Genomic DNA, 22803 nt, shown 5'->3' with positions numbered 1-22803 from the left:
TTAAAATTAGGGCTGCAACTAACAATTATTTTCATGACTGATTAATTTGCAGATTATTTTCTCAATGAATCAATTATTATTTGGACTATGAAAAGTGATAGTGAGTACCCAGAGCCCTTGCTTTGAAACTTTTACACTGTGCATGAACAATTATTTCTGATTAAAGGTGTCCCGTGGAGTTTTTTTTTGTAAGCAAACAAAGCTTATGTTTGCAATCAGTGTTACTCACCAGAATGTGTTGTCTGTGTCATTGAGGCCAACAAAATGTTAAATGAATTTCCTTCCATATAAAACTTTGGCAAAGCTGCATATATTTACACGTTACACCACCTGTAAGTCAGTGGAATAGTGTGAAACCATTGGCAGGACTTTGTACCACATGCATGTGCACGTTAATCACAATGTTAATGTCTTTTTTTTGTTTTTCACTTTTAGTGTAATTAAAGTAATTCACAGGATTTGCTTTTGTTCAGACTAACACAATTGTAATACAGTTATTGATTTTGCAGTTAGCAGTATATTTCTGTTATCATATGGTTTGGTCTTAAGGAAACAGCTTGGCTTAGCTCATGCTACGTTTTTAAAACGGCAATCCTCTGTGGTGAAATGAGATTGCCAAGTAGTGAGGATAAACTGTTTACCCATCCATGTTTTCCATATACAACTTGATTGAAGCAGATGCTCTGCATTTGGACAGCACTGCAGGTTACAAGGATCTGTCAGGTGTCTGAATTACAGATGCAAATATAGTCAGCTCTTTTGCATGCTAGCATCATTTGCACAGAAAAATACTGCATCTACACCTCAGGACCCAGCATTATCATCATTAAGTTGCTCCTCATCTCAACAGGATGCTCAACAAAGCAAACAGCAGTTGTGATAAATGTGGTCACTTAAAAGTCTTAAATAATGCTGGAAAAACATAAAGGTATGCCACACAATATGTCTGTGCCGAATTATCATTAACAGAGAGGATTTAGGACATTTGAAAATGTTACTATTAAATGTCAGGGCAACATAACATAATAGCAGTAGCTCAGTCCGTGGGGAGTTGGGTTGGGATCTGGAGGGTCGCTGGTTCATCTGCCCGTACGGATCGAAGTACAGAGTGTGGACTAGTAGCTGGAGAGGTCTCAGTTCATCCCTGGGCACTGCCAAGGTGCTCTTGAGCAAGGCAGCAACCCCCCCAACTGCTTGGGGCGCCTGTCCAGCAGTTGCAGCCCCCTCACTCTGACATCTCTCCGTTTGTGCATGTATAGGTCCTGAGCATGTGTGTGTTTTCAGGCCTGTGTGTAATGTGTGTTCTAATAACACAGTGAAAAAAATTTTTATTTACCCCCTGGGTATCAATAAAAGTATAAATTATTAAATTAGTACTATTACTTAATTAGAAATCAGGCATTTCAGAGCGAGGTGTCGAATCATGGAGCTAGTCCAGATCACCTTAATATCTATGCATCTCCACACAGATTCAGGGAATAGATTGTTATATGGTGTCATGACCTGGCTCAGGTGGTCATAACAAAAAGGGAGACAACACCATGTTAAATGTTTAAACAATACTTTATTAAACCAAATTGAACCAAATTAGACCAAATTAACTATATACAGAATGGGATGTGGAAATCAGTAGCGTCAGTGGTGTAGGGTGTGCATGAATGAAATAGGTGAGTGTGTGTGTTGGCATTGTAAAGTGTAAACTCAGCAAAAAGCAAACCTAGGACAACATAACCAAACATAACCAAACCTTGGTGTGCGTGTGAGTACAGCCAGAGTAGTCAAGAGAGACAGAGGATACTGCAGCTTAAGTGGCCTCAGCACACCAGACCCAGATGAGGTGAGTTAATCTAATTAGTAACCTGCAAACAGGAGGCACAAGTTAAAGGGGTGATAGAATGCAAAACCAATTTTACCTTGTCATAGTTGAATAACGACAGTTTGGTGGGTAATTAGGACATACATAGAACCTCAAAATCCCATTGACACCTCTTTCCTCTGCAAATCTCACAATTTGAAACTGCCTCTGAAAACAGGCAAATCTGAACTGGCTCTAGTCTCTACCTTTGTCACGGCCCAACATTTACATAGGCTACACCACTGACCTGAGATCAGGTAGTCTTCTGAATAGGTCACGCTGATCTCAGAAATTGTATACATTGTTCGTCTGCTATTTCATCACTAAATGCACTTCTGAGACTTTTTTTAATGCGAGAAAACTATGTAGAGGTCAAATATGTTCGTTTTACAAAAATTGATGGCTAATTGCAAATTTTGTCCGACTGTGTGTCGTAGTTCAGCAGCCGGTGCTGCCTGGGTCACTGCCTCGCTGCCCGGCCTGTCCGCCTTCACAGACCCTGGCCCGCTGTGAACTAGATGGAGCTCTGTCACGGCCGGCAGCCCATGGCGCTCCATACCCGCGCAAAGTCACCGTTACTGGACTACCAAACGCTGCGGCCCTGACAAATCGGACAAAAGTGTTAGCTTTGTAAGACTTTAGGGTAGCTGTGATATACATGCCGTGATGAAATTCAAACTGTAAATACACTATAGTTATGCTGAAAGTGTACCCGGGGTCTGTGAAAGGACAGGCCAGGCAGCACTGGCCGCTATCACGGAGCTCATGAACTCCAACACACAGTTGGACAAAATTTGCAATTAGCCATACATTTTCGTAAAACGGCACATATTTTACCTTTACATAGTTGATTTCTCACATAAAAAAGTCTCAGAAGTGAATTTAGTAATGAAATAGTAGACGAACAATGTATAACATTGCAGTGTCTGAAATATGAGACCTGCTGTCTCGTCTCCACTGTATGTGTATGTGGTTCACTCAACCAATCAGCGCGCAGCTCATCTAAATATTCATGAGCATACCATATTTGGAAGAAAAGCTCTTGTTCCAAATAGGGCCAAAACACAGAGATGCATTGGGACCCATAGAATAGCACCAGGGCCGTTTTCAGTCCAACCAATGTTACATACCCTATTAGGAGACCTTAAGGAACAGTGTGAAATACCCTATATAATCATTCTATCACCCCTTTAAGACACACCTCCTCAATGTAGACAGCAAAAACACTTAAATGACACCGAAGGGCATCACATATGGTAATATGAGTTATTCGTGTTACTTTGAAGTTTTGACACTCAAATGTGATAACAAGCAGAGACAGGTGCTACAGTAAGAGCTATTTTTTACACATGCATAACTATTTTTATAAAATAAGTATTTTCCCCCTGCATTCGCAAACTGATGGTTGATAAGTGAGATCATGCAATATTCTGGTCTAGATGGAACATTTTCACATCTCTATCAGCAAATGTCAACTTGTCACCTTCTCAGAAACTGATGCAGTGTTACAGAAATCTGCTATTTTTGGCCCAAAAGTGTACCTGCTAATAGTCAGAACAATTAAACAGCTTTGCACTCTGCTGAGTCCTCAGCATAGACCGTGTTGGGTGTTATTGCTGACAAAGTCACATGCCAGGCAGGGGAACAAACTTGTTCACTCTCACCTATGATTAAATTTCTGTTGAAAGATTTCCTTCAAAATAATGCACTTTTGTTCATTCCAGATGCAAGGTAGATGACAAGATGTTCTCTAGACCTTAAATACACATGTTGCGCATACTTAGTTATTCCGTTTTCAGCAGGCAACCCTACCTGGTTTCTGGTATATTTTGATGAAACACTTGGTGCAGTGCAGTGCAGGTCCATGTGATGCCTGATATGGGAGCGAACAGTTAAAGGGTAGCTTGATGAAGAAAAAAGCAACACATCTGGCAAAAAACCAAGTCCTTAATTAGTGGAACCATTTTTAATTACAGTAACATAACAAAACAATAACTCCAGTTACAGGGACACATACATATTGTGTGTTAATTTTCACTGAGAACTAGTTGTAGTGAAAATAGAAGGAGGCTTTTAGGTACATGAAGCTTTCTTCTCTTTATTCCCTAAATAACCTCACGTTTTCTTCTCTTTATTCCCTGAATAACCTAAATCAGTAGTATGTTAGGTTTTGTTAGGCAAGCTCTTCAGTCCATGAATACACTTAGTTCCATTATTATGTTTTCCATATCATTATTTAATGTTTTTCCCTCTGCTAAGGCTCTCTCAGGGAATCATCTTCAGGTGCTGGTCAATTACCTCAGGGACTCTGACCTCTTACCTGTCTTCATGAATACATTTCAAATCGAGATTGGGTAACTTGGCAAGCTGTGGATAAGGCTGCGGTGGAAGAGACTGAATATACCACAAATGTACCAACAAAGAGGGAAAACACACGTCTTCTTTGCTTTTTTTGTTTAATGTAATGGGTCTGAGAAATCAGCACTTTTAATCCCAGATTCTGCATCGAATGAGGTTTACATATTAAAACTTTTGGTTTTGGTGTGAATTCATAAAAACAACCGACACATAACACACTTATGTCCAAATTTCCATCCCAAAAAAAAAAAAGAAAACAAGCTGTGTCCCAAATCCATAAATCTTACACAAATGATGCATACCTTATGCAAACTCATAAATATCACATAAGATCAGATAATTGTTTACATCCATTCTAACTAATCACCTTTACACATTTTTCTTCTTTTCTAGTCTGTATTTGCTTTGTGTACATGTACTTCATGTTTCACAGGTATTCTGTGGCCTATGGCCAGTCAAGATAAAACTCCAGTTCAATTTTATTTATATATTTTTGTATTTCTCTCTCTCTCTCTCTCTCTCTCTCTCTCTCTCTCTCTCTCTCTCTCTCTCTCTCTCTCTCTCCCCCCTCCCCCCAACTGTTTGTGGCCGCCCACCAAGAGCCATATTCTGTCGGCTTATGTTAAAAGGAAGTTTTTCCTCACCGCTGCTGTTGTTTTTTGGGGGAGGGGGATTGTTAGGTTTCTGTAAATTATAGATTGTATCTGTAAAGTGTACTGAGATAAAATCTGTTATGATTTGACACTAAATAAAATTGAATAGAATATTTTTACCCAAATAAGTCAGTTGGACACCAATGGTGTCCATGTTGATAAGAGGTTGCCTTTATGTCAGATGTTTGATATCAAGGTAGGAGAAGGAGGTTGCGCTTGAACAGTGGAACTCGCAGAGGAGTGCTAGACTCAAAATCAAATGAGCATGTTTCAAAAAAAGCATCTTACAGTATATTTAAAGTTGAAGACAAAATACTCACATTCCAGCTGTTTTATTGGCTCACTTTACAATAGAAATACACTTATGTGTTTCGGCACAGAGCCTTATGAAAGGCGAAATGTGAGTATTTAGTCCTCCTCGACTTTAAATCTGAGTTGTGCTACCTTTTTACCTTTTTTTGGAACATGCTTGTTTAATATCAAGGGTTATAGGTGTGTGTGTGTCCGAGCCTATGGGTCTGCTGTCTGTGATAATGAAATGCTGCATGTGGCAAAGATGCATCCAGAGGGAAAACAGGGCTGTTTTTCATTAGGATCATGTTTCACTGAGCGTACCTTCTCCTCATTTTGTTTCGAGACACAAAAACATGACGACAGCTCCTCATCAACAGCACACTGTGTATCATTACCAGGAATCACCCCAGCCGTCTGTTTGGTGAATCACAGCGTGCCATAGGGATGAAAAATTCCATTTACATGAACACAGTTTACCTATTACAAAAACTGACACGAAGCAATCCCAGGAAAACAGCCCCCTGTGTTGAAACACAACAACCACCACCAGAAAAATTTGGAATGATGGTCTCTCAAGACAGGCTTTGTGTTTTAGCTGACCTATTTATTTTTCATAAGTTTCTTATGTGATGTTTGTCTTTCTTCAGGATGTGCATCAGTAAAGTCTTTGGAGCAGTTTGAGCAACCGAAGCCTGCAATGATGCAGGTTCTCGCATTTAAAAAGCTTTACTATTATAAAAGCTACTACTGTGTACCCTGTAGCATTGGATCTTTTCTTTTTAACAAAGTAAGAAGCTACAGCTAATCCAGCACAGTAGTGTGTAAATGCAAAGAGAAATGTTTATGTTAAGCAAGTGACCCCTACTTATGAGTGTGACATGCTTTTCGTCTCAGCTTGTGAACTGTCCAGCCTGCTGCAGCATCAGGGAGTACTGAGGCTGGGTGTTTAAAGGCTTGGTGGGGGTTCAGGATCACTATCTCTGTTTTGAGTCTCAAAAGGAAGGAAGCTTGTCATCAGACCTCTCCCTGAAAATCTGGTTTTATTTTCTATTTGTCTCATGTTTTTTCCTTTGTCAAAAATGAAACAGAAATACTTGATTTTGGAGCCAAAGAAGAGCAATTATAAGTCTGAGCCCAGCTTTAGTCGCTAAAGTTATAGACCACCAAGCCAGATCACTTGGTGTAGTCATGTAGTCACTCAGACAGTAGTCTATATCCACGATGTTCCACTTCTGGGATTGCTCCTTCCCCCTTCTGCTTTCTTTGTGTTGTAATTTTAAACTCTGGTGGATTTATGAGGACTATGGTTAACTGCTCCTCAGATCTCTGCAGGGTAAATCCAGACAGCTAGCTAGACTATCTGTCTAATCTGAGTTTTCTGTTGCACGACTAAAACGACCTTTGAATGTACACATGTTCCACCAAAACAAGTTCCTTCCCGAGGCTATTTTGCAGCGGCACCGTGGCTCCTTTCTGTGCTTAGCGCCGCACATGACGATTGTGATTGGTTAAAAATAGGGCTGTCAAAATAACGTGTTAATTTTAGGGTTAACAGTCAGTGACATTAAAGAACGGCTTGTTTATTGCTATGGCCATATGGTCAAAATTAAATGATTTAATAATAATGTATAACAATAACAATAACTTATTCCACTAGTAAATTGCTGTTGAACGACAAAAACAACCACCAGATGGAAAAAGGACATTTACAATAACTTCAAATGCACCACGAAGCTGTAGTTAACAGTTTCATTGAACGCACCATCTGTGTTGTTTCCCCGACGGCAGCTGCAGATTGTTACATACCGGTGTTGAATCCTCTACAGTAAAACACAGTCAAACTTTACACCGTTTAGCGTTAGCTGTCAACATTTTAACCGTGTTTAATCCAGCTACTAGCTAGCGGTAGGCTAACCTTAGCTGCTGTCGAGTATAGTGTTAACTAGTGTCACGTGCAGCGGTGTTTGTGTTGCCTGTATCGTCTCAGAGAGAAATGCAGACATATCAGTGGCACCAGATTTCGGTAGCCAGGGTTGGCAGCAAGAAGATTTTTACAAGTAAATGTTCACTACGATCAGGCAGAACATTGCCTCCTCCTTCATTTTACAGTCCAATGGTGGCTAGAACGGCTCCGAGTCAAACGTCAACATGGAATGGATTAATCTGCGTTATTTTTTTTAACGCATTATTCTTTCTCAGATTAATTAATCGAAATTAACGCGTTATTTTGAATTTAGTTAATTTCGATTAGTTAATATGAGAAAAATAACGCGTTAAAAAAAATAACGCAGATTAATCCATTCCATATTGACGTTTGACCCGGAGCCGTTCTAGCCACCATTCAACTGTAAAATGAAGGAGGGAGACGAGAATGTTCTGCCTGGATCATTAATTGGAACATTTACTTGTAAAAATCTTCTTCCTGCCAACCCTGGCTACCGAAATCTGGTGCCACTGATATATCTGCACTTCTCTCTGATGCTCTGAAACAGACGATACTGGCAACACAAACACCGCTGCACGTGACGCTAGTTAACACTATACTCGACAGCAGCTAACGTTTGCCTACCGTTAGCTGGTAGATTAAACACGGTTAAAATGCTGACAGCTAACGCTAAACGGTGTAAAGTTTGACTGTAGCTATGTTTCCATCCACACGTTTTTATCCGAATTAAGTGATATCGAATGAAAAATGCCTTATGGAAACAGTAAAATTTGATTGAATTTCATGAATATCGACTCAAAGGAAATACGTTCGGTCTCATCGGATTTTATCTTAATCGATATACGGCTTATGCGATAAACGCTGATGGAAACGTTATTTGCCAAATAAATAATAACTTGCGATTAAGTTTTAGGTAATTTTATGGTTGCAACCCGCCACAAAACGAAGAAGAAGTTTTAGTTAATTTCCGCCCAGTATTTCCGCTCTGTTTGCACACATGGCGGGTGTCAACAAAGACAGAACTAAGTGGACGAACAAGGAGACGCACTACCGGGAGTGCCAACACAAATGTCCCTTATGATGCAACGATCGTCTACCACAGCCTGTAGTACGATTGATGGCCAGCCCTTTCTATTGACAAAATCCCTGTAGCCTTCAGCAGGGCGTCTAATTGGGATGTGAGTCCCGTCTATTGCGCCATACACCTGTGGCACAAGGTGCGCTCTGGAGTTACGCAGTGAGATAGCATGCGCCTCATCCACTCCAGGTAGGTATACATACCTTCGCATCATCCTCGTTCGTATGGCATTGCACACGGCGAAAACACACCGGTGCACGGTGGTTTTGCTGACTCCAAACTTTCCGCCTACCACTCTGTACTCTGCGCCACTGTAGCCAGTTTGTAGAGCGCAATGGCGATACGCTTCTCGGTTGGAACCGGAGGGCGATAGCTTGCGACATCTGGGGAAAGGGACGGGCCAAAAAAATTACACAACAGGTCAAATGTTCTCTTGGTCATCCGAAAATGCTTCAACCAAAGGGTTTCCGTGAAGTGTCTCTGAACCACGATCTCCCAGAACAGTTTGGAGCGCTGTCGTTCCCACACCACAGGCCGCCTCCGTTGTCGTCGGGCATTTACGTGCATCTGCATCTGCATCATCATAGCAATGTGTTCATAGCGTTGTTGTTTTCTTATTATAGCTTGATATGTCGCTATCAGCTGGCACATAAGCACTATTACAACTTGTGCAATATTGATCATTTGTTGGTAGATGGCACGATCCATTTTGTCTAGCAAAACTTTGTTCGTAAATGTTTGCTTGAATGGTGTGCGATTCAGTGCGAAAATGAATGGAAACACCTTAAGATGTCTAAAATCAATTCGATATACCAATTTGATCGCAAAACAGCATGTGACGTCATTACGCACAGGTTTTTATTCACTTTAAAGCCATTGGATGGAAACACACTTTCACCAGCTTTATTCGCATGAGTTTTTTTACCGAACTTTAGATAATTCGATTGACAATTGGATGGAAACTTAGCTTGTGTTTTACTATAGAGGATTCAACACCGGTATGTAACAATCTGCAGCTGCCGTCGGAGAAACAACACAGAACACCAGTTCAATGAAACTGGTAAACTACAGCCTCGTGGTGCATTTGAAGTTATTGTAAATGTCCTTTTCCCATCTGGTGGTTGTTTTTGTCGTTCAACAGCAATTTACTAGTGAAATAAGTTATTGTTATTGTTATACATTATTATTAAATCATTTAATTGTGACCATATGGCCTTAGCAATAAACAAGCCGTTCTTTAATGTCACTGACTGTTGTTTAGTACCCTTTTATTTTATTTTATTTTTTTACTTTCTTAAAAAGTATCGGTTCAGGCACCGTTAATTATGAATGCGATTAATTTTGATTAATTAATCACAGAGTATGTAATTAATTAGATAAAAATGTTTAATCGATTGACAGCCCTAAAATTAACACGTTATTTTGACAGCCCTATTTTTAACCAATCACAACCGTCATGTGCGGCGCTAAGCACAGAAAGGAGCCACGGTGCCGCTGCAAAATAGCCTCGGGAAGGAACTTGTTTTGGTGGAACATGTGTACATTCAAAGGTTGTTTTAGTCGTGCAACAGAAAACTCAGATTAGACAGATAGTCTAGCTAGCTGTCTGGATTTACCCTGCAGAGATCTTAGGAGCAGTTAACCAACCGTTTTTTTTCTTTTCTTTTTTTACTTTCTTAAAAAGTATCGGTTCCAGCACCGTTAATTATGTATTAATTTCGATTAATTAATCACAGAGTATGTAATTAATTAGATTACATTTTTTAATCGATTGACAGCCCTAGTTAAAAGAAATGCCAATAAACCAGAGCACGTTTTCTCCCATCCCGGAATGCTGTGTGAACTAGCCAGACCCTCCTCCGCAGCGCTGTGGAGGAAGGTCTGGCAATGCGAGACTACTCAGACAGTTACAAAATCAGCATACAATCACCTCAAAAATGTATTTTCACTACTCTTAACTCTGTTTTTACAGGTCTCCGCAAAAATTCAAACAACTGCAGCTGATTCAGAACGCTGCTGCTCGAGTCACCACTAAGACCAACAAAGTGAATAACATCACTCCATTTCTCAGATCTTTACACCGGCTTCCTGCTTGTCAAGGAATTTACTTTTAAAATACTACAGTTGGTCTAGAAAGCTCTAAATGGTTTAGGGCCAAAATACATTTCTGATCTGCTGCTACATTATACATCGCCCAGACCTATTAGATGATCTAGGACAGGTCTGTCCCCAGAGTCAAACCTAAACACGGAGAAGCAGCATTCACATTTATGCTCCACATATCCGGAGCAAAGTCCCAAATAAAACTTAAGGTGCAATAACTCATCATAAATCATGAAACATTTTTGTTTGCCACTGCATTTTATTCAATTATATGTGGGACTATTTATTCATATCTTGCACTGCACTGTAATTTGTATTCCCATTTAATCTGTTTTATTCTATCTTGTCTTATTTTTATGTTCTATTTCATTATACTGTATGTGTCTTAATGTATTTTATGTCATATGTAAAGCACTTTGAATTGCCTTGTTGCTGAAAGGTGCAAAACAAAGAAACCTCACCCTTATATTCTTCACTCTCTTCCTGTAACTATTGTCACTAGATGCTACTTTAAGCTTAAAATAATATTAATATTTTTTCCTGCGCAGATCCCCCAGGTGAGCTACGCCTCCACTGCTCCAGAGCTCAGTGACAACACCCGCTACGACTTCTTCTCACGTGTTGTGCCTCCAGACACCTACCAGGCCCAGGCCATGGTGGACATTGTCAAATACATGCACTGGAACTACGTCTCCACAGTGGCCTCAGAGGGGAACTACGGAGAAAGCGGCGTTGATGCTTTCATTCAGAAGTCTCGGGAGGATGGTGAGTACACTTGGCCTCATATATCATTAGCCTACTGAATGTCGAGCACCGGGCGTGGGAAGATATTACCAATGTGAACGTTCTGTGTTGTAGAAAATTGGTGAAGCTCGAGCACATGCAAGCAAAAATCAATTGATGAGGTCAAATGTTAGATTTGATCCCAGAACATGCAAACAGCCAGAGATTACACACTTTAATATGTACCATCACAGCACTAACAGAGGCCTGGAAAGTATAGATACAATCACAACAGTTTATCTCATATTGGGCAGGTTTCAGACATTGACTGACAACTTTTGGAGCATTTGCGCTTTACTCAAAATATGTGATGACGACATTTTTGGTTTGCACATCCTCACATCCATTAACTTAAGCTAAAGTAAAGTAAATAGTAAAGAGGTGCACCGTTGAGGCATTTTCACACCACCACAACAACCGAGATGGTTGCAGCTGATGTGGAACTTTCTGTTGAAGTGTTGCATCACCGTGTCAGGTAGGGGTGTGCAAAAAAATCTATTCACATTTGTATCGCGATTCAAGCTCTACCGATTCAAAATCGATTCATAGAATTCCAAAAATTGATTCATATATATATATATTATTATTATTTTTTTAAATTGTATGTTTACTGCAATCACATGGGGAAAGTAACTACATTTACATACTGTGAATCGTTTTTGAATCGATAATTGTTATTGTAGAATTGTAGAATCTAATCTTGAGCCTAAAAATCAATATCAAATTGAATCGTGACATTTTCTCAATCATGCACCCCTAGAGTCAGGGTTTTAATTTGCAATAATGACTGGCTCACACTACATTATCCCGCTTATCACACGGCTTATCACACGGCTTATTACACAGCTTCTTATACAGAGGTTACCCGCTGATAACGCCTGCGTCCTGGTCGGGACGGTTAACTTTGCCACTGATGTTGCTTATTGATTTAAAAATGGTCCTCCAGAGTCTATGATCAGAACTCCGTCCATGACAACGGTCTGTTATACAGAAATAACAGACTGTGGAATGCTATGATTGACCAATCAGAATCTAGTATTGAAGCAAGTCGTGTAATAACGGATATATTATATTGCGTATAAACTGTTAATTCATTGCTGCACTTGCAAACTTACTTTGCCAGATAGCATTGTTTTGAGCAAAATGTACCAAGAAAGTAAGCTGAAAAGGCAAATTATCCAAGTCAGCTCCCACAGCAGCAACATCCCTGGCAACCCAGCAGCCCCATGCTTGGTTGTTGCACCAGCTCAGCTTTCCCCTCCCTCTCTTAAGAGCGCTAGCAAATATAACTGATGATGAAAGGTAAATATGAATTCCAGGTGGGGGTTTTTGATCTCTGCTTTTGTATCTCTTTTCACTGGCATACATTGCCTTGAGCTGTGAATCAGTGGCCTCGAGCGTTCCCCTTTTTGGGGTATTTGAGGGTGAGCAGCTTCTCATCCCTCATGCACTAACCCAGGATGTGAGCCCTCCTAAAGGAAGATATAATAGCAGATGTAGGGTACACAGAGATGGAGAATAAAATCTCTTTGCCTTATAGAAACACTTTAGGAAACATCAGATGTGTGAAAATGCAAGTGTCTGTTGTCCTTATTAAATGTTAACTTGGAAGCTATCCTGTTGACAATTTCATACATTTAAATTAGAGTGTGGTGTGTAGGATTTTAAAACTGGTATTAGACAAAAAACATTTCTTGACCTTTTATTTAATGCCGCACTAATAGAAGGCTTTCCTGGCAATGCATATCTTGTAATTATTTTTAAATGGTGAAGAAATCAAAGCAAACATCAGGACGGTGAGCACTTATATCACCAAATAATTTAGTAGGAGCACATTTAAGTGATGTATTCCTGTCTGGTATGGACACAAGATGCTTTATTTCTTTAATTTAAGAGGGCCTATTTTCTGAAACTCACACACATACAGTTTCTGAAATGGAAAGTTCATAATGGTCATCTGGGGTTACATAATAGTTTCTCATGGCTTGCTACATTGGTATTCATGAATATGAGATTCTTTTTGAGTGCAGCCTTTGGAAACAAACAGGACACAGAGAGGCCGGTCAAGTGTGGGCAGAAGAAGACCAGAGAGTCTCATATTTGACTGCAGACAGCCTCTCTCTGCAGAGATGTTGATTACTGTGGAGCATGCCCCAATAGATGTCATTAATCAAGTTAATGAAACACAGTGTCAATAAGAACCCTAACAAGATTCCCTTGCAAACCAATGGCCTGTCTGACATCAACATGAGAAACTCTGCTAATGGAGTAACTGCCGTCCCTGCTTGATGAGGAGGATTATAAGCATTAGCCACAGAGTTGGTAGGAATCAGCGCATGTGGGGAATGCAAAATGAAGAGGACGAAAGAGGGAACACAAACAACTCTGCATTGCTCCTGGCTGATTTATTTCTAGATACCGAAAGGAACAGACAATATTAGACTGGGTTGAGGTTAAGCCTGGCAACAGAAATTAAAATATGAAGAAGAAGGTGGAGCCTAATCATACTGTCAACTGAGTTACAAAGAAATATCTTTTAGGTTCATCAGAAGTTGTTTCTTTGAATAATTTATTAAGGATAAAGATGGCATTGTTTCTTATATTCGACGAATCCTGGGAAAAGCCCCAAACCAGCAATGTGTTAGTCCATCTCTCAATAGTTTCTGACTTCCCTTCCACAAGTCCATTAGGCCCTGCTTAAAAAACAGCTCACAAATGTATAGCTTCATTTTTTCAAAGGCTTTGTAGCTTCCTTAATCAGCTGGGCACTGCAGTTTTTAGTAAATGTTACTTAAAAAGGAAAAATTTGTGTATTTGTCGGGGACTATTTTCAACGGATTAATACATATTTTGGGTTCTAATGAGTATTAAAAACAGTAAGACGGTGTATGTGCCCTTGACTTTAAATAAACCACAGTGGCCATCTTTATTGTGATGAGGTAACAATTCAACTAGTGTAAAGGCTCAATGATGTGTTTTTAATAGTTTTTGGACAACAATGTATGGAGCTACTACCAAAAAAATCAGCTACATCAATGTTTACACAGGCAGCTACACAGGCAATACTTGTTAGTAGGATCAATTCATTGTTGGTTTTGGTCTTTTTATGAAATGTAATGATATTGACAAACACATAGAATATCATCAGACATATCCTTTTAAAAGGATACAAGGTAAATTGATGTAAAAACGTTGGATGTGGTGACTGGATTAGAAATAAGCAGGTCTCCCCACATAGCAACAGGGAGACATTTAAACATCTGTATTCTAAATGGCTGCCGTCACCCGGGGAAGAGATCACAGCACACTCAGCGATGTTCCTGCTTCTATCCATATGGCCGTTTAATCTTTCACACCCGTGTGCAGCGTGTCAGCCAGTTATGTCTTTATTTATTATTTGACATCAGGCAAATTACCCCTGAGAGCCTCAGATATGTCCTGTTGCAATTTGTTTGAACAATTACTTGTCATTGCTTAATTGTGCAAGGTGAATGGCTGAATGATCGTAACTCATCTTCTCTCACTTTTCTCTCTCTCTTTCACTTAGGGCCTGTCAGTGAAATAGTGGTTATATATAATATAATGTGTCTCTCGTAATGCACAAATATTGTAAAAGCCAATTTTCTTAAGCAAGTACTGCTGCTCAATCTTTGATCTGTAATATTAGATACTGTACCCTGTAGTTATAGTAACCTTTCATCATGCTGTACTTAAACTTAAAGATAAACACACATGATGGCAGTTTCCCATATGGAAGCATTTTTAATGTAAATGTACATGAGTAAATATTAAAATCAAGAAAATTTGAGAAACTATGTGTTACTGATCCAATCAAGAGAGCAGGAAACCAAAGCAATGGATTATGGTGTGGGGGAGGTTACGGGTGATGCTGCAGCTTAATTTATCCTAAAGTACCCAGGGAATGCATCACAATTGGCCACAAAAGCAATGTGAATTTGTACAGATAAGGTTGGTGGGTGCTAAGCTAATACAGTATATGAATAATAAATAATAAAAAAAAAAAAAGATATACAAAGAGGATACTGACTTAAAGAGATCAATACCACATTTGCCTCCAATCGATAGGCTGCTTTGTTGTCACATGCCTAAAAATGGGAGCTTAAATGAAATTTGTTGGGTATCACATTGCACTCAGCAACAGGAGATAATCAATTTACGGTACAAGAATGATTAAAAGCAACAAATTAAACATGTTTGTGGAATAGGAACGGCTGTAACAAACTTAGTTTAGGTGTGTAACAGCTCCATGCTTTAGACAATTTTGAAAACGGTCTAATTTAAAAGTGTTAACAAGGTTGCAAGGATAAAGGATTGGATTTTAAAAGATACTCAAATCTGCCTTTATCTTCCCCAACTGTTGAGAAGGAAAGGATTTCAATTAGACAACATAAGTAAATAATGTAAATTGGACAGGTTGTGCAACTAATCTGAATTACAATTCTGTAACTATCCATACAGCTTCTTTTTATTAGAACATATCAATATCAAGGTCAAGGTCAAGGTAAACTTTATTATCCCACAAGGGGAAATTCATGAGGTCATTCATTACGCGTCCTTGTCACAACATGTTCTCTAAACATATAGACACCACAGACAAGCCAATAAGCATGTATAGAGAAGAGAATAACAATACTACAGAAATGACAATGACAGAAGTCAACAATAACGATACAAAAAAAAAAAAAAACAATACTACAAAAAGACAAAGACAATCCGACATCTGACGTTTACGATATGAAAAGAAAAAGACTAATATTATCAGGTAGCTACAAATTTTAAAAATAATAACTAGGAGTGGTTATCAAAAAAATTGAGCTCTACCATCTAGTTAAAGTGCCAGTGCAGGATTAAAGTGCCTGCGATGTGCTTGGTCATTATACAGTCTGATCGCTGTAGGCACAAATGATTTATTGTATCACTTTTGTCAGATGGATAAGAGTTTTTCAATTTCCACTAAGCACATACTAAACGGCTTCCTTTTATCATCATTGGACTAAGCTTACATTTTGTATTCAGTATTATCTTCTTCTTCATCTTCATCTTCATCCGCTTATCCGGGGTCGGGTCGCGGTATTCAGTATTATAAAGGTTTGATATGAACCTGTTTTAGACCCTGATATCTTCAACTACAATACAATAATGTGGTTATTGAAAGGATTTACCGCAGTGACTATTGATATTACAAATGATATTTTAAGCAAACTTAACTTAATAAATACTTTAAAATAAATACAAGAGTTAGCTATGTTTGACATGTCAGTAATGGCTGTGTGTGTTAAAAAGGAAACAGAATCTCCTGACTGATTTTACATGTATCAAGAATGAAAGTTCACATTAACTTAGCCAAATTAAAGTTTTTCATACCTGTATGTCATAGGAAATATCAAGTATATATATGTTTACATAAATGAAGCCTATATTGGCATTTGGATATTACATAACTGTCAAGCTACTGTGAAAAAAATATCTCTTACACACCTCCAAACTAAATGTATTGATGTTGGACAACATTTGGTCCTGACGTTGTTTCTTTCTCTTAAGTTGTAGTAGTCTTTCTCTTCTTCTTCCCTTCCTGGCATCCCCTAAATTCGTTCACCCAAATACCTTAAACAAGTTCATACACAATAGCATAAACTATACAGATAGGTACATCTATACAATTTGGAAGATTATAATGTTCAATTTTTGTTGACACTGTCTGACAGGCGTTAATTCAACTTTGCCCACCCCACCTTTCAATATAATACAGTCCAGTACAACACTGCGATATATACATATATTCAGACTTTCATTCCATATATTCATACTTTCATTCTATATATTCTGACTTTTATTCCATATATTCAGACTTTCATTCCATATATTCAGACTTTCATTCCATATATTCAGACTTTCATTCCATATATTCTGACTTTCATTCAAATTATTCAGACTTTCAGTCAATATATTCAAGGTTCATTCCATATATTCAGACTTTCAGTCAAAATATTCAAGATTCGTTCCATATATAAATTCATATTCATATAGATGGGTACCGAATTTAGTATTTTTTAGGCACCGACCGAATTGCCATTAAAGGTGCCCTGCCACACAAAACCGTTTTTACTTGCATTTTTTGAAATATGTTAGGTCCATATGTGTTTGTGTTATGTCGTGAATGTGAAAATTAACTGCTACCTCCTCTGTCAGCTCTAGCCACTGAAAAGAAATAAGCGGAGAAATCAGGCCAATTACAAAAGTTGGTCAGTCTGACATCATATTGCCTGAGCTCATTACTATTCATGAGCTCACCCAGTTGCGCTGGGTTAAGGATGCTGATAGCCAGGCTCTCATTGGCTAGCTGTTAGCCAATCAGAGCAGCTTAGCTTGTTGAATATTGATTGAGAACTGGCACTGGAAACAAGGTAATTAAGCCACAAAAATTGTTATAGAGTCCATGGTAGAACTTCAGACATTACCACAAAGTATTGAAATACGTGTGGCAGGGCACCTTTAAAGTATTGAGTATCTAAAAATGCCTCGTCATTCAATACCCAATTTCAATACCTAGGGTCTAAATCTCATCAGCATCATTGAGCCAATAAGCATGCAGCATGCTTCTACCAAGATCTAATAATGTGTTGGCATTCTAACGTTACGCGTCGTAGAAACACACAAGAAAAACGCACAAGACGAGGCTCAGGTAGAAGGAGCCGAAAATAAATAAAAAGATTTGTGCCAAATGTTGTAATGTTGTAATTTCTTTTTGTTTTATAAAATTGGTATCGAAAAAAGTATCATTCAGGAACCGGTATCAAAGTCACGGTATTGGTATCGGTATAAAAAAACCCGATACCCAGCCCTATATATATATATATATATATATATATATATATATATATATATATATATATATATATATATATATATATATATGCTATCTGTGGTGTTATTGTTCCTGGTCTTTACTGTTTGTACTGTTAAAATTAAAAAATGTTTAGTCACATGTAATTTGTGTGTTTAGTTGGCTACCTCTAAACTCTGATCATGGACAGTTTCCCCAAAGGGAGGGGTTTCTATTTGCCTCTAAAGAAAGAGCTATAACTTTGAATGACCACCTCTGAAGAATACATGCAGTATAAGACTCACATAACTCTACAGTATGTGTCATCTGAAGAATCAACAATTGCTATGAGTAAGAAACTGCATCCTTTATATGTTTATCCATAGACATGCTTTTTTAGTTTTTGTAGTTTTTTCACTACATACGTTATGCTACTTATAACATCTGGACCCCCGTCCGGGGATAATGTGTTTTGTGATTTTTATCTGACTACAATGTCAACAACTACAACTGGAAATACCTCATTTATTTAATTTCATTTGTGACATTCTGCGGTAGTCTTTTCCAAAGCGACATCTGTAGTTTTTACTGATTTGCACATTTGGCATCTGGGTTACAAGGCTCATGTAGCCAGTGGCAGTGTAGAGCAACATTTGTCTTTAGATTAGGCTATTGAGTTAGAATTATTGATTCCTTTAGGGAAAATAGGTCATTCCAGCAGGAAAAAGTGGTAAGATTTAGCATAGGCAAAGACAAGGAGAGTATAATCACACAAATGTAAAATTATCATAAAGGAGTTCAGCTGAGCACAGTTTTGGTGGACCGGAAATATATAAAGTAGCAGGAATTAATTAATTAATGTTCTGTTTTTGACACTTGTGTCTCTTTTTTGAGATCTCAACATCAACATTTGTCATTATCTCATTATCAACATTAGTACAATGAAAAAGGCTGAATAAGGCTTTCGTGAACTTGATATAGACCAAATCATTATTTTTGTTAATGCAGGAGAGTTTCTGTCATGTACAGTATCTGCATCAGAGCAAACTTGCTTCACAGCTCTGTTGTAAACTGTTGTGTGTGTTAAGCACTGCACAGCATGGAGTGTTTTATGACAAAAATATCCAAAAGTAACACAAATGCATCTGTCAGTACATTTTCCTTCAGAACTCTTGTTTCTTTCAAGATGGTTCCTGCTAATGAGTGGGTAGATGATAATATTGTTTAGTCAGCTTCTCATCTAATCTGAATCTTCATCCTGATAAACACTCTCTTCCAAAGACAGCAGCTTTAGCCTAAACCCACAAACGTCTACTGTCACCCCAATTTATGCAATTTCCTGTTAAAACAGGAGGTGTCTAATCTTGATTGTTGAAAGATGTGTGTGTATTTTTGTTTGTTCTTTCATCAGCAAAGATGTATTGTTTTTTGAATAAGCAGTTTTCCAGGAAGTTCAAGTGATGCTTGTATCTTGATTAGACGTTTTCTCAGGACTGTGTGGGCTGGACACACTCTTCTGTCTGTACACCTGTCAGGGCAACGCACACTTTAATAATTATTTGTTGAAACGGTTTTCTTTATATAATATAAGTATATATTCACCCCAGCAAACTCCAAACATTGCTCCACCCAATACACAGTAAACCTGACAACATATATCTGAAAACACTTTTGTGCCGATGTAGGGCCTTTAAATATTCCACAATCAATTAGTCAAGCATTCTAAAAAACAAAGTCAGCCATTGTTAGATTAAAAAGATATGTAATTGTTCCCACTTCCCCACAAGTTAGGCAAGCGGGCTGACTTGCTAGTAGGCGAGCTAATGAGCTAACCTACTAATAAGTGAGCATACTAGTTTTCTAGTTACCAAATTCACCTAGCCATTTTCCGCTGCACAATGCAAACTCTTTTTATTTTTTTGTAAAATAAAACAACATATTAATAAAAACAAATATCCCTCACGTGTGAGCAAGTTAGCTCTCTTTTTAGCAAGTTAGCTTATTACATTGTTCACTGTTGTGCTAACTAGCTAGTTAGCTCACAAGCTTATTTATAGACGCTGACATTCTTTCTGAATGGACAAGTGTGTACGAATAGCTCAGGGGATTCACACAACACTACCACAAAATAGATGAACAGAGCTTTATTCTTTGAGTTTGGAATTACCTTTAAAAAGAGAAGCCATTAATTGAAACTGGCTTGAAACAGCATTCAACACCCAATGATAACCATAAGTCATACACATCGATTATATACCTGGACACCTTTTAGATATGTTGTACTGTATGATTCAAAAGGAGCCAAACTCAACACATTAGTAATTTGTCATTGAAGTGTAAATAATCTGTCCCTGTATCTGTATTTAAAGTTTACAGACAGTAACCTGAAGTGAGTCCTTGGTGCTTGTAACACTGAAAACCAACCTTTTGTCTTGTTTCCATAATAATTATATTACTCTACAGTGTTCACCACTGTCACAATGTCCCAACAATTTCTTTAAAACCATACGCTTCTATATAATACCTCTAATGGAAGATAAATGCAATTTAATTCCTGCACAAGGACCTTGAAGGGTCAATTTGGAAGTGATGGGAAAGGCACCCTTGCTTTAGCGAGGCAGGGGGACCACTGTCACGAGGGGGGGGGTGAATGGGGACTTTGGTGCCTTGTGTGAGGGGAAACCATTGGCATTAACCAACCACTGACTAACAAGCACAAGCAATCTCCATACACAGCATGCTGAAATAACCTTGAAAGTGGAAAGTGAATTTGATTTAGCAAAAAAAAAAAAAGAAGCTGTATTTTAAACAAGATTTCCATATGGTAATAGGCTGCACAGTGAGACACAAATAGGATTCCAATTGTCCCATTAGCCCAGATGAAATGAGGAAAATGTCTAGGCTAGGCTAAACATCCAGAATTATTTGAAGGAATGTCAGCGGAATTATAGTTATACCTGACCAAAAGCATGAGCTTTTCTGACCACAGCCGCAGAAAAGAAGTGTTCTGCCATGCATTCATATATGGTGGGGATTTTCCCTCAATGCACTTGGTTAAAAATATCTCATTTGAGGATAAGCGCACACCAATGGGATTTGTGTTCCACAATATGCTGATTAATGTGTTTTTTTAACCAAGTCTGTGTGGTTAGCACTTCTGACCAACTAAGCATTCAAACACATTTATATTTTCCATTTGGCCTTCCTTATTTTATTCCTTATTTCCCTGTTTGACCTAAAGGAACCTAAATTTAAAAGAAGAAGAAAAAAAACGTTCCGGCTTCATAAAAATGTGACGCTGCCCATCAGTCTCTAAGACAAACGGTAGGAGGCTGAGGCAATGCCATAACAGTATTTTCTTTGTTAAAGTAAAAGAGGAGCCAGCAATTTCAGAGGAGGGGAGAAAGATAAATAGCATTTTATTTGTTTGTTGCCACTTAAAAGTTGAATCCCCCCCCCCCATTTTCTCTAGCAGATTTCAAACTCACTAAAGAGGTACTCTCAGAGAAACTTCAGGGAAAGACACTGGCTAGCATTCCGGATTTCAAGTGGTATAGAAGATGTTACATTGGAGTTTTTTTAGTTATGGGTGCTCTGCGAGAGTGTTTCTAATTTGATTCTGAATGACGAATGGAGCAGGAGTGATTTAGCCTCTCAGGAATCAGAGGATAACATTTTTGTTCATAACTTCGCTTTGACACAGGGCGTGTCATTTCCATTACAAATGACAAAGCACAGTTGAAACCATATGGTTAAAACACAGAGAGGGAGAAGGAGGGAGAGGGCCGTGGGTGCCGGATCAGATTTGCAGGCAGGAAAGAATGGAAATGTTTGCAGACTGCAGAGAAACAGTTGTTTGATCAGCCAGTAGTGAGCGAGCTGCCTTAACTCTGGAATTTCATTTTTCATTTGTTCTTTTGTCAGTATGAAGAAGTGATAAAAATTAAATCTTTACTCATTGTTAGAAAACATTGTGCAGAGAACACAATTTCCCTACAGGACTTTGTTTTGAAACTCAACATAAGTGTCCTGGTGTCTTGTACAGCAGTATGCAGGTCAAGCAGTTGCAAAAAAGTGGGGTGGGATATTCCACAGAGATAAATCTATAATTTTTAATCTCATGCTTTCATTTTTCCTCTTGTATTGATCCATTTTGTACCATCAGCATGCTTTGTGGATGGATAAAGCTTCCACGCAAACAGAGAATGTGGTGTCTCAACATCAACGGTGTGATCAATGATGGAGACAGCCGGGGTCAACAGTTTTGTTGCCTGTGTTTACTGAGGCAAAGTATTGGAGCAAGAAGGGCCTGTGGAATAGAGGGTGCAAAGTAGAATCAATACAACAGCTATCATCATTTGCAGGGTTTATTAATGGCTTTGCCCCAAGCCGGCAACAAGAGAGAGAACACTCACTTGCATTTAGGGAAGCAACGCTCCAGTGTTTATGCAGCTCGCCTCCTATCAATCATCACAGTGTAACTTGCTCTCAGCAATGGTCTGGCTACCTCCACTCACCTCACAAAAACACTAACCCCCCCTCCCCCTCAATCATATAATGAATGGCATCAATAATGTGGCTGCCAAGATATACAAATGATTCAGAATGGGTCAAAGTCTAAAGGCTAGAAAAAGGCTCAGTTTAATTCACTTTCTTTCACTCTCCTGCAGCTCAATAGAGTTTTCATGAATTTTAAAAGGTATATCCACCTGTTCATGTCTGACAACAGCATCAGTCACATGGGATACAGCCATAAGGCAATGAGTGTTTCCACCAACAGGTGCTGCCTTTCTTCATATAGTCATGAAAATTCCCATCGGTAAAAGAAATGTCCTACTAAGACTACAGAACATGTCATATACTCAAGGATGTAACTTTGGGTTTGATATT

At 38.6% G+C, this 22803-nt stretch overlaps 1 protein-coding gene across 1 annotated transcript in view; it reads left to right on the top strand.

Moving 5' to 3' along the window:
• The first annotated feature begins 10831 nt into the window (after positions 1 to 10831).
• grm4 (glutamate receptor, metabotropic 4) overlaps positions 10832 to 22803 on the top strand; it is a 90397-nt gene continuing 78425 nt past the window's right edge. The window contains exon 1 of the mRNA XM_078249071.1: positions 10832 to 11051. Coding sequence (XP_078105197.1) covers positions 10940 to 11051 — 112 coding nt within the window. The 5' untranslated portion in view covers positions 10832 to 10939. The remainder of the gene's footprint in view (positions 11052 to 22803) is intronic.

The sequence above is a fragment of the Sander vitreus genome, chromosome 4 (assembly GCF_031162955.1).
Source record: "Sander vitreus isolate 19-12246 chromosome 4, sanVit1, whole genome shotgun sequence".
Classification (NCBI taxonomy): Eukaryota; Metazoa; Chordata; class Actinopteri; order Perciformes; family Percidae; genus Sander; species Sander vitreus.
This window is presented reverse-complemented; position numbering and strand designations above follow the sequence as displayed.